The 17008-nt window shown below is 44.5% G+C and overlaps 1 protein-coding gene across 1 annotated transcript in view; it reads left to right on the forward strand.

Moving 5' to 3' along the window:
• Positions 1-16313, forward strand: part of LOC149305848 (B-cadherin-like) — a 38360-nt gene extending 22047 nt beyond the window's left edge. Inside the window, exons 5-16 of the mRNA XM_089540294.1 lie at positions 189-344; positions 1940-2084; positions 3291-3466; positions 4345-4473; positions 6471-6656; positions 7518-7762; positions 9309-9451; positions 10674-10895; positions 11649-11873; positions 12040-12170; positions 12909-13052; positions 13939-16313. Coding sequence (XP_089396420.1) covers positions 189-344; positions 1940-2084; positions 3291-3466; positions 4345-4473; positions 6471-6656; positions 7518-7762; positions 9309-9451; positions 10674-10895; positions 11649-11873; positions 12040-12170; positions 12909-13052; positions 13939-14151 — 2115 coding nt within the window. The 3' untranslated portion in view covers positions 14152-16313. The remainder of the gene's footprint in view (positions 1-188; positions 345-1939; positions 2085-3290; positions 3467-4344; positions 4474-6470; positions 6657-7517; positions 7763-9308; positions 9452-10673; positions 10896-11648; positions 11874-12039; positions 12171-12908; positions 13053-13938) is intronic.
• The last annotated feature ends 695 nt before the right edge of the window (positions 16314-17008 follow it).

Raw genomic sequence — 17008 nt, forward strand, 5'->3', positions numbered from 1 at the left:
ACCCTTTTCAGATGTTGGTCAGCGGAGCAGCAGTTCTATTTGGAGGAGGAGATCTGGGAGGCCAAGGTCCAAGGCAGCCATTCCTGGCTCCTGTTTTTGTCTCTCCAGATAAATCTGTCCCCTTTTGATACTCAGAAGATCCACACCCCTCCATCTCTCCTCCTTGACCAAATGTGTGTTCCTTCCAGATCAAATCCAACAAGGACAAAGAGACAAGGGTCTTCTACAGCATCACCGGCCAAGGAGCCGACAGTCCTCCGGTGGGCGTCTTCTCCATCGTCAGAGAAACCGGTTGGTTGATGGTCAACCTCCCGCTGGATAGAGAGCAGATCGACAAATACGTTGTGAGTCCACTCTCCCTTTCTTGCTTTTGTTTGGTCCCTATCCGTAATAATTAAGGTTGCCAGGCTAGGACCATCCCAAGCCCCAGCCTTTCTTTTTCTTTAAACTTTATTTGATTATATATATATATATATATATATGATGCGCGCACGCGCGCACACACACACACTATTTATTTTTATCCCACCTCTCCCAGCGGGTCGAGGTGGGTTACATTAAAAATAATAAAATACATAATACAATAAACCATAAAGTTTCACATTCCCCCAACCCATCCACCAACCTAAAATATAACACATAGTTACAAATTCTCATATATATATATATATATATATATATATATATTACACACACACACACACCCCACTCATACTACTACATATACATATCTAATAAAACATGACTTCCAAGCGTTTTAGTTATTGCTTATAAATGAAAATTTGCAAATCATCACTATGCCCTACCCAATCTTTTTTGTCTTTCAGACAATATTTCCTTATAAACAATCCAGTCTATAATGACTTTATAAATCATCATCAATAAACCCGCTCTCGGGTCTCTATCTAATTAATCCAAATTCTTCCTAAACAATATACAAATAATCATAGTATTTGAATAATCATATTTTGTCATTATTTCTTACCACGTCATTTCAAGTTGTAAATATAGACCATATTTAATGTTTACCTTTACTACTTTTTATGTATAATCTTATCTCATATTTGATTCCTATCTGTAATAATTAAGGTTGCTAGGCTGGGACGATTCCAAGCCCTGGAATTTCAATGCCAAACTCCAAAACCCAGGAACGATTCCTTGCGATGTGATGGGAGCAAGCCCTGACAATGCTGCAGGTGTTAAACCTCAACCACAATAACACAACCGTTGTCATTGAACCAAAAACCCTCCATCTTGCAAATGAGGAAAACAGACCTACACACACTTTTAAAGACAGTGTGATCACCCTAAGATTCCTCCTCTTTGGCCTGAAGGCCAGATAAAAGGGGTCAGACTCTGGCTTTTGGGAGCCCTGATAACAATGGGAGATTTGCAGTTGGATGAGAGTACAGGATGATTCAAAAAGAAAGGTGCAAAAGTAAAGCTGATCTTACTGAGTTTTGCACCATTCTTTTTTGTATGTTGTATTTTAGAATTAAACTGTGGAACTCACTGCCATGAAATATAGCGATGGTTACCAAATTAGGCATCTTGAAAAGAGGGGTTAGAGGGGTTTGTTACTAAGAGCTATTAATTGTAATGGCTTATGTGTTGTCTTCTAAACCAGATGCCCCCATCTCTCTCAATGGCAGTTGCTGAGGAATGCAGGCGGGAAGGTGCAATTGCTGATGATGGGCATCATTTGGGGCAAAAGGTTGCCCATTGAGTGAACAGAATACTGGACTGGAGAGGCCTTCTTTGGCCTAATCCAACTCCAGGCATTTTCTGACATTTTCCTCCCTCTCCTATCACGTCTCAGATTATAGAACTTCAATTGCATTCCTCCATTTGTGGCTGTTTTAAAAAACAACAGCAACGATATTCTGCCTGTCACCTTCTCCTGGTCCCTTTTCACCTGAGCCATGCTTCTCCTTTCTAGCTCTTCTCGCATGCGGTGTCTGCCAATGGCCAACCTGTGGAGGACCCCATGGAGATCATCATCAAGGTCAGCGACCAGAATGATAACCGGCCTGTCTTCACGCAGAGCGTCTTCGAAGGATCCGTTGCGGAGGGAGCTACACCGGGTAAGGGGTCATGCGCCGATGTGTGAATCAAGGACGAAAGAAAGTGGGGTGACTTTGGTGCTGCTGAGCAGGGTGCGCTTCACTTCTGTGTCCTTAACCTTAACTTTAAAGGAACTATCCAGCAGGCCAAATCCCTAAATAGGTTCAGCATTTGAACACCTCTGTTAAAGCCTCCTGCTTTGAGAGCCAGTGGAGTGGAGTGGCTTGAATGTTGGATTATGGCTCTAGAGACCAGGATTCAAATCCTGGCTTGGCCCTGAAACCCACTGAGTGGTCTTGGGCAAGTCACACTCTCTCATTCTCAGGGGAAGGCAATGGCAAACCTCCTCTGAACAAATATTGCCAAGGAAACTGCATGAGAAGTTCACCTTAGGGTCTCCGTAAGCTGGAAACAACTTGAAGGCACACAACAAGAAGCTAGAGACCAGGGCCATATTTTATACAGAGTTGGGAGACCCATCCCTGGCAAGTTTTCAGTTGTACCTGGTGGGCACCAATTTATTGCCAGTCTCTGGCACACTGGGGTTTGTGGGATTTGCTGGTTCTCCCTATCAGATAGTCTGAAACACACTGTTCTGCTTGACATTAGTGCCATTTTATCCCCGTATGTATCTTTCTTTCCTGGAAATCACCAGGGATTAGCACCACCACTTTGGGTAGCCCTGCCTTACTTCCTAGTTGTTAACCCAGTACTTCTCAAATAGTGGGGCGCGCCCCCCAGGGGGGGCGCGAGGCTCCGTAAAGGGGGGCTCGTTTGACCTTGGCAAATACTATTTACAGTCGCGCGGGGGGCACGAAATGTTTTCTTCTTCCTAGGGGGGGCATGACAGAAAATAATTGAGAAGCACTGTGTTAACCCCACTTGAGCCGAACTCGATTCATGGCAACCCAGTGGTTGAGACCTCTCCAAGGCACCTATCCTCTGCTACTCTTCACAGTTTCTGCACGTTCATGCCCATAACCTTCTTAATTGAGTCCATCATCCACCTGGCATGCGGTCTTCCTCTCTTTCTACTTCTCTCCACCTTTCCTTACTGTCTTTTCCAATGAGTCCTGCCTTCTCGTGATGTGGCCAAAGTACGACAGCCTCAGTTTGGTCATTTTTGCCTCTATGAAAATGACTACCTGCTTCACTACAACTTCTCAAACTCAGAGTTAAAGAAAATACACCATGCTCCCCCTCCCATTTCTTTCATACCTGTCCAGGGACTGCTGTAATGAAGGTGTCAGCCACCGATAAGGATGACAGTGTGGATACCTACAATGGGGTGATCACCTACTCCATCATCGACCAGACCCCCCAAGAGCCTCACAGGCAGATGTTCACCATCAACAACGAGACAGGCTTGATCAGTGTCATCACCACAGGTCTGGACCGAGAGGTGAGTGGAGAGGGAACAGCCAGCTGTGAGTCCACTTGGAGCCCTTCAGAAGACACTGCACTCACAATGAGTTGTGGGTCTGTGTGCATCCTCAAGTAGCTTATTGATTTATGGCAATCCCATGGATTTCACAGGGTTTTCTTAGGCCAGGGATACTCAGAGGTGGTTTTGCTAATTCCTTCCTCTGAAATCAAGCCTCCAGTACCTGGGATTCTTCTGTGGTCTCCCATCCAAGTACTGACCAGGGCTGGCTCTGCTTAGTTTCCAAGATCAGTGGGATTTGGTCCCTTACCAGCACTTTAAATCCCACACTGAGATTTAAGCACCCAGTGCTCTTTGGGGTTGCATGCCCTCTGACTTTTTCATAGCTTATTTGTTGCTAACATTTTGAGGTTGATGGTAATAGAGAAATCAAAGGTAACTGCTGGCAGAGCTGAGCAGAGTTACTTTTTATCTCCTAGATAAAAGCTCCCATCCAATGACCTTCCGTTCCAATTAGGGTCACACTTTCCTCTTCCCAGAAAAGCCCCCAAAAGTGTGCAAGTTTCTGAGATTCCTTTAGATCTCTTCATTAGGCAAGAGGTTACAAAAATCAGCCAGTGGGATGGGAAGAGCTGTGTTTTGTAGGGACTTGGTCTTTGAGGAAAGTTTTAATATCTGGAATGGGCCAACCCAAAAGGCACAAAGAGTGTGTGCAAGTTTTTGAGATGTACAGATCTCTTCAGCAGGTAAGATGCTGCAAAACATAGTCTGAGAGAAGGAAAAGGAGTGGAGGCAAGACTTGATCTTATGAGTCTACATTTTGCCTCTACAGGTAAAAGAAGGAAAAGCAGGCGGTCAATGAAACTCATCAACTTTTTTGTTTTGCTTGCTTTCAGAAATTCCCTCAATACACGCTGACCCTCCAAGCCACAGACATGCTTGGGCAAGGCTTGAGTACAACAGGGACAGCAGTGATCACCGTTACCGACAAGAATGACAACCAGCCCATATTCGACCCAGAAACGGTAAGGCCTGCCATTCCTCCTTTGCTATTAGTGTTTCCAAAATAGCAATAAGGGACTGTCGAAATTAATGACATTCAAGACTGACAATCAGACGGTGCTTATTAACAAGTTAGTGTTTTACTGAAATACCAAATTGAGGTATTGATCTCTGTTAGCCTAGCCACATATATTTCTGTAAATTTAATATATTGTCGACATTTTCATCTTGGTGAAGATCAAGAGGTGATATAGAATCATAGAATCATAGAGTTGGAAGAGACCTCAAGGGTGCTGATTCAACCCCGTTCTGCCATGCAGGAAATCCCAATCAAAGCATCCCCATGGACAGATGGCCATCCAGCCTCTGTTTAAAGACCTCCAAAGAAGGAGACTCCACCAAAATCTCCGAGGAAGGAGTGCGTTCCACTGTCCAACAGCCCTTACTCTCAGGAAGTTTCTCCTAATGTTGAGCTGGAATCTCTTTTCCTGGAGCTTGCATCCATTGCTCCATTGGGTCCTGTTCTCTGGAGCAGCAGAAAACAAACTTGTTCCCTCCTCAATATGGCATCCCTTCAAGTATTTAAATAGGGCTATCATATCACCTCTTAACCTTCTCTTCTCCAGGCTAAACATCCCCAGCTCCCTAAGTCTTTCCTCATAGGGCATGGCTTCCAGACCCTTCACCATTTTAGTTGCCCTCCTTTGGACACATGGCTCCAGTTTCTCAATGTCCCTTTTGAATTGTGGTGCCCAGAACTGGACACAATATTCCAGGTGGGGCCTGACCAAAGCAGAATAGAGTGGCACTATTACTTCTCTTGATCTAGACACTATACTTTCATTGATGCAGCCTAAAATTGCATTGGCCTTTTTAGCTGCCGCATCACACTGTTGACTCATGTTCAACTTGTGGTCTACTTGGACTCCTAGATCCCTTTCAGACGTAGTTTCATTCAGCCAGGTGTCCCCAATCCTATGTGCATTTTGTTTTTCTGCTCTAAGTGCAGTACCTTACATTTCTCCATGTTGAAGTTCATTTTGTTAGCTTTGGCCCAGCTTTCTAGTCTATTCAGGTCATTTTGATTTTTGATCCTGTCCTCTGGAATATTAGCTACTCCTCCTAATTTGGTGTCATCTGCAAATTTGATAAGTATGCCCCCAATTTTGTCCTCCAAGTCATTGATAAAGATGTTGAATAACACTGGCCCCAGGACAGAGCCCCACTGGACATCCCACTGGTCACTTCTCTCCAGTGATTGCTTTATTTATATAATTCAAGGGCTGCTGCAGAGGGAAGAACCAGATCTAATGATTTTAATTTACAGGAAGGTAGATTTCAATAGAACATTGGAAGGAACCTCTTGACCATAAGAGTGGTCTAGCAATGGAACCAATCACCAAGAGAGAAGTGAAGTCTCCTTCTTTAGACATCTCCAAAAAGGTCTAGAAAGTTCCTTGCTTCTGAAGATGCTCCATCTGGAAATACTGCACTGAGCAAAGGGTTGGATAGATGGTCTCTGGAGTCATCTTCCTCTTTTATGATTCTATGACTATATCCATAAATTACACTATTTCTGCCTTTATAAAGGGCCCCCACCCCAAATTACAAGATGTTTTGGCATCTTCTTCAGTCTATATAAAAGGAAAAGCTTTCCAGCCCTCAATTACAGGACGTCCCTTATAGTAAGGGATACCTGCCAGCCCTATAAGGGACACCAGGCAATCCTGTTTGCCACACCCAGGTGAACAGCCCTCCCACCCCATGCATTCACACACAAACACACACATGCAAGACAGTTCCTCCCTGCACTGGGGACCCTTAGGACCCCATCCATTTCTGAGGCCAAGAATTGATCCATCCTTGAAGCATGGCATAAATCAGGGCTTCTTAAGCTATCTGTTGTAAGGTATCATCGGAGATTGTTGGTTTCTGGTGCTTTTGCCATCCTGGGAGTTGTTGAACAGGCATCTCCCACCCGGTCAAGAGTCTCATTGCTTTCCTTTTGTCCGTCTTGTAGTACGTTGCAACCGTTCCAGAGAACGTGGTCGGCTATCCAGTGGCCCAGCTGACAGTGAAAGACGCAGACCAGGAAAATACCCCGGCCTGGAAGACCAAGTACACCATTGTGAGAGGCAATGAGGAAGGCAACTTTGCCATTTCCACAGCTCCGGAAGGAAACTTTGGTCTCTTGACGACAGTTAAGGTGAGCTCTGGGTTCCTCCTTAGTTTTCCCCATTTTGCTTTGGGGAAGGAGGGCCTTTGGTTTCCATAAGGGGGTCTTTTAATCTGGGGTCCATGGATGAGCATTAGAGAAGTGCATGAAATGGGGGCAAAAAAAGTACTTGTTCCTTCCCGTTACTCTGAGTTTTTCCTCCCACACTTAATTTTAAGGTCAAAAACCTGTTGTTTTTTATGCACCTCCAAGTTATGGAAGCCCTCTCCAAGGATTTTCTTGTCAAGGTGTCTTCCAAGGTTTTCCCTTGCCTTCTTCTGAGGCTGAGAGAGTGTGACTTGCCCAAAGACAACCAGATATGTTTCATGACTGAGTAGGAATTCGAACCCAGGTCTCCCTGAGTCCAACAATCAAATCACTATGCCATGCTGGCTCTCTTAAAAAAATAGTCAGGGATTGTTGCTGTTGTTGTTGTTGTGTTTCTTCAAGTCAACTCTGACTTACGGCAACCCTCTCCTACAGTCCTCTTTATTCTGACTTTATTCTGAGGACTATATTCTGATAGAATCCTGTTCTTTTCAGATATTTAGGCTTCTCTGTCAAAGAGGCCTGGTGCCATCACAAACTGCAAATCTTTAGCATGAAGCCATGGCAGTTAAAGCTATCTCAAACTGCATTGATTCTGCAGTGCAGACCAGCCATGGATATTTCACCATATTTGCAAGGCGTCTTTGAGCCATTTTATGCCTAGGAGATGCTCATTTTTCCCCTCACCCCAACACTCTCCAGCTTCATCAGTTACTGGGGCAACACACATTTGGTGCCAGGGCTGAGTGGGCATTAATGGGCATCCCTGACCGAGTCCATCCCTGTCCTTTGCCTCCTTCCCAGGGCCTGGACTTTGAGTTGCGGAACCAGTACGTCCTCCAAGTGACCGTGGTGAATGAAGAGCCCTTCTCGGTGACTCTCCCGACCTCCACGGCCACCGTCACTGTCAATGTGGAGGACATCAATGAAGGCCCCATCTTTGTCCCTCCCGAAAAGACGGTGACGAAGCCCGAAGACCTGGCCATTGGGCAACCGGTGGCCACATACACCGCCCAGGACCCGGATAAGTTTCTCCAGCAAACCATCAGGTATGGGGCATGGACGAGGAAGGCATTTATATCTCTAGGAAGGTTGCTTGGCATGCAGAAATATACTGAAAACACAACCCTGGTGCTGAAAAATTGCAACCCTGGACGATCACACTGGGCTGGATGGACCCCAGAGGTATCTTGCAAAAGAGCCATTTCCTAGATTGCTCTGTTGCAGATTTATTCTGACTTTAGGAAATAAGCAAGTCCAGGGAAGAATCCTGCCAGGAAACTTACAGAAGGGTAGACCCTGGTGCCAGTCATTGTGGGCAAAACATGGCTAGATAGACCCCCGCCCAAGGGTCTGGTGCAACAGAAGGGCGCCTTCCTAAGTTCCTGTGCCCAGTTTAAAAAAGCCATTGGCAACTGGAAGGGATGTCATGTTGCTCCTCTCCCTGGATTCGGCTGGTTTTCACAGTGTCTTCTGGGTTGGAGAATTGTGCAAGACAAGGCAACCCACCCAAACCACTCTGTTATTGAGTTGGCTTGGGTTGTTTGGGGTCATTTTTCTTTGGCTTAGCAATTTTTTAGTCCTTAAATAGCCAGCTTGAGTCCCAATATTGAGGGGAAAGCGGTGTGCAATTAAATATAATTGTTATTAGTAATATGATTTATAAAACAAAGTACATTATGATACATCCACAAGCATCCTCACAAACATCCTTGTGTCCAAAATCTTACTGTGCCTTAAAAATCCTCTAAAATATTTCTTACCTACTCTAAGCTTTTATTCCTTTTTTAAAAAGCTAGTCTTTATAACTTCTTCTACTTTTCTTGTTCTCTTGCCTGTTCATTCTTTACTTCTCCTTTCTTTGTACTTTTTCATTCCCTTTCTTCCTTGATCTTCCTTACTCTCCTTCACTGCACCTCCCTTAATCCTTCGATTGCTTTCTTTTTATTTCTGTTTGGGGTCATTTTCCTTTGGATTGGCTCTTTTTTATTCCGTAGCTATTCACCATAAAACAAAATACCTTACAATACAAACGTCCACAAGCATCCACAGAAACGTCATATTATCCAAAACCTTACTTTCTCTTCTTAAATATACTCATGAAGTAAAGGAGAGCAAGAAAGATCAAGGAAGAAAGAGATTGAAAAAGGGGAAGGAAAGAATGCAAGGGAAAGAAGGCAAGGGAAGTAGGAGAAGGTATAAAGACTGTTAAAATAAAGGAATAGAAGTTTAGAATATAAAAAATAATTTTTACCTACTCTAAACTTATTTTATTTAACTCAGTCTTTATATGTTCTTCTACTACTCTTGTCCTCTTTCCTTTTCATTCTTCCCTTCCCCTTCTATCCCTTTATTTTAGTCTTTAAAGCTTCTCCTGCTTCTCTTGTCCTCTTTCCCTTACATTATTTCTTTCTCTTTTCTCCTTTGCTTTCTTCCTTGATCTTTCTTACTCTTCCTTTGCTGCATCTCCCTTAATCCTTCGATTACCGTTTTTAAAAAATGAGGCGAATCGTACTTTTGGTGGGAAAAGCGCTGCTGGCGTTTGGTTTGCAACCTGCAACCTTAGAATCCCCTCCATTACGGTTTCTCTGGCAGGTATTCGATTGGGAGCGACCCGGCTGGATGGCTGAGAATTAACCCCGAAAATGGCATCATCGAATCCCGATCGGAGCTGGACAGAGAGTCCCCCTTCGTCCAGGACAGCACTTACATGGCCATCATCTTGGCAAGCGACAGCGGTAAGGTGGCATCTTTGGAACGGACTGGGTCTAATTAATTACTTAATTAATATCCCGCCTTTCTCCTGGTAAGGAGGCTCTTGAAAAATTAAAACAGGTAGAAACTAAGGTTGTATATCACTTATCTGAAAATCCAAATCCTAAATACTCCAAAATCCAAAGCTTTTTCTATGGGCAGCTGAGATAGATGTTTATTACACTATACTCTTATAGTGCTACTATTCCACTTTGACTGCTCTAGCTGCCTCCTGTTGCATTCTGGTATTGGCAGTTTTAAGGAGGGGTATTTAGAATTCTCAGGCAGAGAAGTTCTCTGCCTGAGAATTCTAAATACCCCTCCTTAAAACTGCAAATCCCAGAATGCAACAGGAGGCAGCTAGAGCAGTCAAAGTGGAATAGTAGCACTATAAGAGTATAGTGTGATAAACACCATGGTGACACCTTTATTTTCCGATGGTTCAGTCTACATAAACTTTGTTTCACGCACAACATTATTAAAAATATTGCATGAAATTACCTTCAGGCTATGTGTGTAAAATGTATACGAAGCATAAATAAATGGCACATTTTAACTTGGGTCCCATATCCAATAATTTTTTCTTATTGATTTATTGCACTTATATCCCTCCTTTCTTCCAAAATGGGATCCAAGGCTGCTGTATATATGGCAAATATTTAAAAAATCTGAAATCCAAAACACTTTCTGGTCCCAAACATTTGGGATAAGGGACATCCAACTTGTATTTGATAGAATGAAATCAAACAGTTCTGCAGTTTAAAGTAGATTAAGACATAGTAAAAAAAGAACGAAAGCAAAACACCTTCTATTAAAAGTTATTCTGCTATTGTAAATTAATAGCCAAAGGCTTGCCTAAATAAAAAAGGATTTGCCTGCTGGCAGAAAGACAACAGAGAAGGGGCCAAGTGCCGTGTGAAACCACTTTAAGTGCTGTAGCATCATCCCATGGGATTTGTAGTTTTGCAAGGTCTTGAGCCTTCTCTGCCAAAGAGGGCTGGTGCCACGACAAACTGTAAATCCCAAGGGTCTGTAAGGTAGAGCCATTGCAGCTAAAGTGGTGTCAAACTGTGTGGTTTCTACAGCGTAGATGCAACCCTGGGCTTCAGTCCTGTTTGCTCTTACCTGGGTATAAGCCCCATTGAATCCCACTTGTGAGTAGATCCATGGGATGCTGCTCTGAATCATGCTGCCCTTTCTGTTCAGGGTCGCCGCCAGCCACGGGGACCGGGACCCTCCTTGTGCACCTTGATGACGTGAACGACAATGGGCCACAACCCGAACCCCGAGCTTTTGACATCTGCAGCCGGAACCCAGATCCCCAGGTGCTGAACATCGTGGACAAGGATCTCCCTCCAAACACACTGCCCTTCGCTGCAAAGCTGGAGCTGGGATCAAGCGCCAACTGGACCGTCAAGATGAACAGCGGTAAGGCGGCAGTTGTGGTTCATATGCGCTCGGGGGGGAAACCGTGTCCCCTCCTTCCCAGTGGGTTCAGATGCTGGCGCCTCATTCTCCTCTTGCGGTCTAATCTGCACTGCGGAAGTAGTGCAGTTTGACACTGCTTTAACTGCCATGGCTCAGTGGTATGTAATCTTGAGATTTGTAAGTTTTGGGAAATGTTTAACCTTCCCTGTCTCAGAGCCCTGGTGCCACAACAAACTGTAGATCCCATGATCCCATAGCATGGAGCCACGGCAGTTAAAGCAGTGTCAAACTGTGTCATTTCTGCAGTGCAGACCTGCATCTCTCTGGGCAAAGCAATGCTTGTCATTCTCTGGGGATGAATTCCCAACCCTATTTTTGTTGACTTGGTGGCTTCCTTCCCCTCTTAGAATCCTAGCATCCTAAAATTGGAAGGGATCCCCAAGAGCCATCCAGTCAATCTCTCTTTAGTTATGTAAGAGTTATACAATCTAAGCCCTTCCTGTGATGGATGGCCATCCAGCCTCTGTTCAGAAACAGTCCCCAAAGATGGAGACTCAAGCACTTTCCAAGGCAGCATCTTCCACTGTTGAACAACTCTTTCCATCCTCCTAATGTTGAGGTGGAATCCCTTTTCCTGCAGTTTGCATCCATTGCTCCATTTGGCCCTATCCTCTGAAGCAGCAGCACACAAGCTTGCTCCATCCCTTCCAATATTTCACCCTGGCCTCCCTGTCCGCTCTTGCCCTTCCGCAGAAGACAGCCTGACCCTCCAACTGATCAAGCAGCTGGAGCCTGGCGATTACAACGTGGCCCTGAAGCTGAGCGACGGCCAGGGATTGTCCCAGACCACAATGGTCAAAGCCCGGGTGTGTGACTGCGAGGGCACTGCCCAGAACTGTGAGAGAAGAGCCTACATCGCAGGCGGTATGGGGGTCCCGGCCATTTTGGGCATCCTGGGTGGCATCCTTGCCCTTCTGAGTGAGTATTGCAAATGGCATCTCCTTGCATCACGTGGTCAGTCTGCCCTTATCTGTGTGCCAACTAGTCGGGTGGATGCTGAGACCAATGAAATGCCATCCATGCCACTGTGAGCCCTATTGCAGAGTTTTCTCACTGTTGCCTTTGCACCTGTCTTGTGTTCCAGTCCTGCTTCTGCTGCTCTTGCTCTTCGTCAGGAGGAGGAAGGTGGTGAAGGAGCCATTACTTCCCCCGGAAGATGACACGCGGGACAACGTCTACTACTACGATGAAGAAGGCGGCGGAGAAGAGGATCAGGTACCTCTCTGGGATGTTATTTATTTATTAATGTTATTTATTTATTTATGCCCTGGTGGCGCAGTGGGTAAATGCCTGTACTGCAGCCATTCACTCAAAACCACAAGGTTGCGACTTCAAGACCAGCAAAAGGGCCCAAGCTCGACTCAGGCTTGCATCCTTCTGAGGTCGCTAAAATGAGTACCCAGACTGTTGGGGGCAAATTAGCTTACTTGCTAATTAGCTTACTTGCTGTTCACCGCTATGATCTTTGGAATAGCGGTATATAAATAAAACAAATTATTATTATTATTAAATTATTGCTCCCAGTGTCTTCCGTCTGTGTTGGACTACAACTCCCATTCGTTGATATGGGAGCAGATTTTGGATGCTTCTGTTGACTTATGCAAGGCTTCCCTGACCTGGTTGTTCCATTTCAGATGGGCATGTTGTTAGTTCTGAATTAAAAGTTTGCCGAGAACAGGTTGAGCTGCTCACCTGTTTTGTGGTGTAGGAACCTTTCTCTATTCTTACCACATCACTTCTGCTCTTGGTACCAATTTTTCCTATTAAAGAAGTCCTGCCCATCAATGCCTGTGCTTCATTAACTGAGATAGGACTGTACTCAAAGTCTCAGGGCACAGCAAAACCAACAAGGAAATTCATGGCAACCTTAAAGACCAATGAGCTTTTTGGGATACAGGTTTTGGTGGAAGCTTATATTGGCCCTTACACTGACCACCTCCTTTTCTCTGCTAGGACTATGACCTGAGCCAGTTGCACCGGGGGCTGGATGCCCGTCCCGAAATCACCCGCAATGACGTTGCCCCGACCCTGATGCCAGCTCCGCAGTATCGCCCACGCCCCGCCAACCCTGATGAGATTGGCAATTTCATTGATGAGGTGAGAGGGAATTGCAGTCAGGGTGCAATGATCAGTATTTTTGTTTTTGGAGCAGTTGTGCCAAACTTTCCAGAGGCTTGGGGCCCATTAGACATCGGGATGAATTCTAGCCTCCTTTCCCCTCCTCTCCCTCCTGGATGGTCATAGTTTCTCTTATCGGCCTCAAATTTTGTGTTACTTGAGTAAAAAAGCATGAGCTATTCATCTCGCCGAAGTTGCAAACTCACCCAAGTTCACTTTTGTTGTTGTTGTTTTGTGCTCTTGTCTCTTACATTTTATCGCCCCCCCCATCTCATTTTCTACCTTCTCATTCTTTCCCATCTGAATAAGTGCCTTCTATTGATCTTGTTAGTTTGTCCATTTCAATGGGCTTCATACATTTCGATCATCCACTCTTCAATAGCTGGAATTTCTGGAGATTTCCATCTTTGTGCCATGAGGATTCTTGCCATTGTAAGTTTCGTAAGCCCCTCGATAAGAAGATGGGGATATAAATAAATATCATAGCCTTGGAAGAGACCCCAAGGGCCATCCACTCCAACCCTGCAGGAAGACACAAATCAATGCACAATCAATGCACAATTGTCATCCACTTCTGTTTCTTTCTTGGAAGGTGGCCATGGCCCCATACAGACAGGCCGAAATCAAGCTGCTTTGGGTCACTTTGGAGGTATGCAGTTTAAATGATGCATGCGTCCTAAGAGTCTGGAAGCTGCATCAAAGCCATTCTCCAGTGCTAAGGACTGGAGCGCATCTTCTGGCCTCTTAAGATGTGTGTGTCATTTAAACAGCATACCTCCCAAGTGACTCGAAGCAGCTTGATTTTGGCCAGTCTGTATGGAAGTGTGTCACCTCTTTTGCTCACCTGCCTTTTCCTCATGCGCAGAACCTGAAGGCGGCCGACACGGACCCCACAGCCCCCCCTTACGACTCTCTGCTGGTCTTCGACTACGAGGGAAATGGCTCCGAAGCCACTTCGCTCAGCTCCCTCAACTCCTCCAACGGCGACCAAGACCAGGATTACGACTACCTGAACGACTGGGGCAACCGCTTCAAGAAGTTGGCTGACATGTACGGAGGGGGCGAGGAGGAAGACTAGATGTGCAGCGATCCCAGGGTTTTAGTTTTGGGGGAGAGAAAGAACGAGAGAGAGAGAAGTTAGACCACCTTTTCCCAGCAGTTCACAATTGGTCACTTGGGCTGAACTTTCCATAAACCGCCGCACCAAAGATACCTTCTTCCAAACGCCAAAGTCGATTCAGATGACCATTTCATGATTGTTAAGGATCCCACAATGTAAGCTTCTAACCTAAGAGGAGCCATCGCAAGCTGGACAATCTTTTCATTTTGCAAGGAACCACCAGCATCCATTGCCTAGAAGAGAACTCTCCGAGGATTTTAAAGGCAAAGAAATTGGTGTTTTTAACAGCTTCTCTCAATCCACCCTCATTCACCTGAGGAAGAGGATTTGCAGACTGCGGAGAACGCTTGCCCAAAACTGTTCTGATTTTTCATCCTGTTCCCCTTTACTTACCTGTTGCTGCTGTTGTTGTTGTTGTTGTTGTGTGCCTTCAAGTTGTTTCTCATTCATGGCATCCCTAAGGCAAACCTCTCATGGGGTTTTCTGGGGCTGAGAGTGTGGGACTTACTGTTAAGGTCTTTGATTAGTTTTAATACCTGGCTGCAAAATCAGAAATACTGTCTCTCATAAAGAAGCCAGGCTTGAGGAGCAAGGAAGGAAATAAACCTGGAATGTGAGGAGCAAAGCTGGCCTGGTTTTTAGGCTCATGGTAATGATGATAATAATAATGATGATGAAAAACTGGATTTGTTGGAGCAAGTGTAAGGGATTCTTGAGGCACCGTATATTTTGCCCACCCAACTCCAAAGCCCTGCAGTCCATTTGCAAGCTCTGGAATATACCCTTTGGGCATCTGTTTGGCAAGAAGCAATGGCACTTTATGTACTTCAAGCACTATGGTTCTTTGGGAAGGAAGGTCTTGGCTTTTATCTTTCAGGGCCTTATGCAATGGGAGCAGCGCTTGGGGAAACCTTGGAGGTTGCGGCAGGGTTGCCTGCAAAAGGGATCTTGAACAGGCACGGCATGTTTCTGAATCCAGTTTTCCTTAAGGATTTCTGGCAGGTTTCTCAGCGCCAAGTGCGTTCTTCCCATTGCAAACGGCATTCCTTTGCCTCCGTCTCTACTCAGAAAGAAACCCCATTGAGGTTATTGGAAGGAACAGCTGACATCTAATTTAATGCAGTTTGACACCGCTTTTAAACTGTCATGACTCAATGCCATGGAATCCTGGGATTTGTAGTCAGTAGTTGCGCCAGAGCACTCTGACAAAGAAGGCTGTGTCACACAAAACTACAAATCCCAGAATTCCATGGCAGTTAAAGCAGTGCCAAAGTGCATTATTTCTGCAATGCCTTTCCAAAGTAAAGGTGTATATAGAAAAATAACAGCAAGCTGCATGAGAGGAAACAGGTTGGATTTGGGGTTTTTGAGGCATTTTCCTCCCAGGACACCCTTACTGGGATTTTTTAGGGGGGTTTCAACTAACCGGTCTCTAAAGTGCCTTAAAATTAGCCAGGCATCCATTATTTTTGTGTCCTTACAGCCATCAGACATAAATGGATCCATCTTTCTATGACTCCCTATATTATTATTATTATTATTATTATTATTATTATTTCACATTATTTGTAGATGCTCTTAACTGTGTGTAAAGCAGAACTGGGGAAAATAACTATTAAGCTACAGCTCCCAGAATTCCATAGCCAGCACGACTGGTGAGTTTTGGGAGCTGTAGTCCAAAAGAAAAGGAACTTTTCCTGGCTCTGCTCTAAAGCTTTGCCTCGGCCTTTGCTGCCATTTTTTCCCCTTTCTTGTATATTGTAGAATTAATTAACAGGATCAGATGCTGGCTCCCTTTCCTTCCAGACAATCAAATCATTGGATTGGTATTTCCAATGGCCAAAGGGCCAATTGTGCCCCGATGCCCGTCTTTTTCTTGTTTTTGATGCCAATTAGGGCATTCCTCTCCAATCAAACGGTGCTGGGCTTTTAAATAAGTGCCTTCTGCTTTTTTTAGACCTGTATCTCCAGCTCTCCTCTTTAAATATTATATTCTGGGATTGCATTCTTGCTCCCGTCGCAAAAGCCATTTATTACTTACCGCCTTATTTTATAGATTCCCCCTTTTTTGATAATAAATAAATAAAATGTTAATAAAATGTTTTTCTTAAAAAGTTACATCAAGGAAAAAGTCTGCCGTCTCTTTATTTAATGAACCTTTTGCTCAATCACTGCAATGGACAGATGTCAGTCAATGAGACCCAGAGAGGGGATTGTATGGAAAAAGCATTGACCTTCTCCAACGAATGAGAAACTCTTGTATTGTATGACTACGGGAAGTAATAAATTCCACAACTTAGCAAACATTTAATTAACGATTTGTAAGCCGCTCTGATAGCCTTTTGGGTATTAATAATAAATGACAAGCATCACAAGAGCCAGGAATGAGATCCCAAATGCCATCCCATTTGCCATCGAGGTGTGTGTGTGTGTGTGTATATGTGTATGTATGTATGTATATGTGTGTGTATGTATATACTCTGTGTGTGTGTGTGTGTATAGAATCAGAATCATAGAGTTGGAAGAGACCACTAGGGCCATCCAGTCCACCCCCTGCCATGCAGGAACTCTCTGTCAAAGCATAGTAAGTGATGGCCATCCAGCTTCTGTTGTGTGTGTGTCTGTATATATATGTATGTGTGTATATATGTATGTTAAATTATATATATGTATATATAACCATGTGTGTAATATTATGTATCTGTGTGTGTGTGTGTATACATACACACACAAACATCTTCGTCTTCTTCTTCTTGGCTTTACTTCGCGAACGAAGATTCACGTTGGATGTGTCCTTGGAGCCTGTGCAATGAAT

The sequence above is a fragment of the Sceloporus occidentalis genome, unplaced genomic scaffold (genome assembly GCF_023333645.1).
Source record: "Sceloporus occidentalis isolate IW3139 unplaced genomic scaffold, rSceOcc1.0.p SCAF_10, whole genome shotgun sequence".
In the NCBI taxonomy this organism is placed as follows: domain Eukaryota; kingdom Metazoa; phylum Chordata; class Lepidosauria; order Squamata; family Phrynosomatidae; genus Sceloporus; species Sceloporus occidentalis.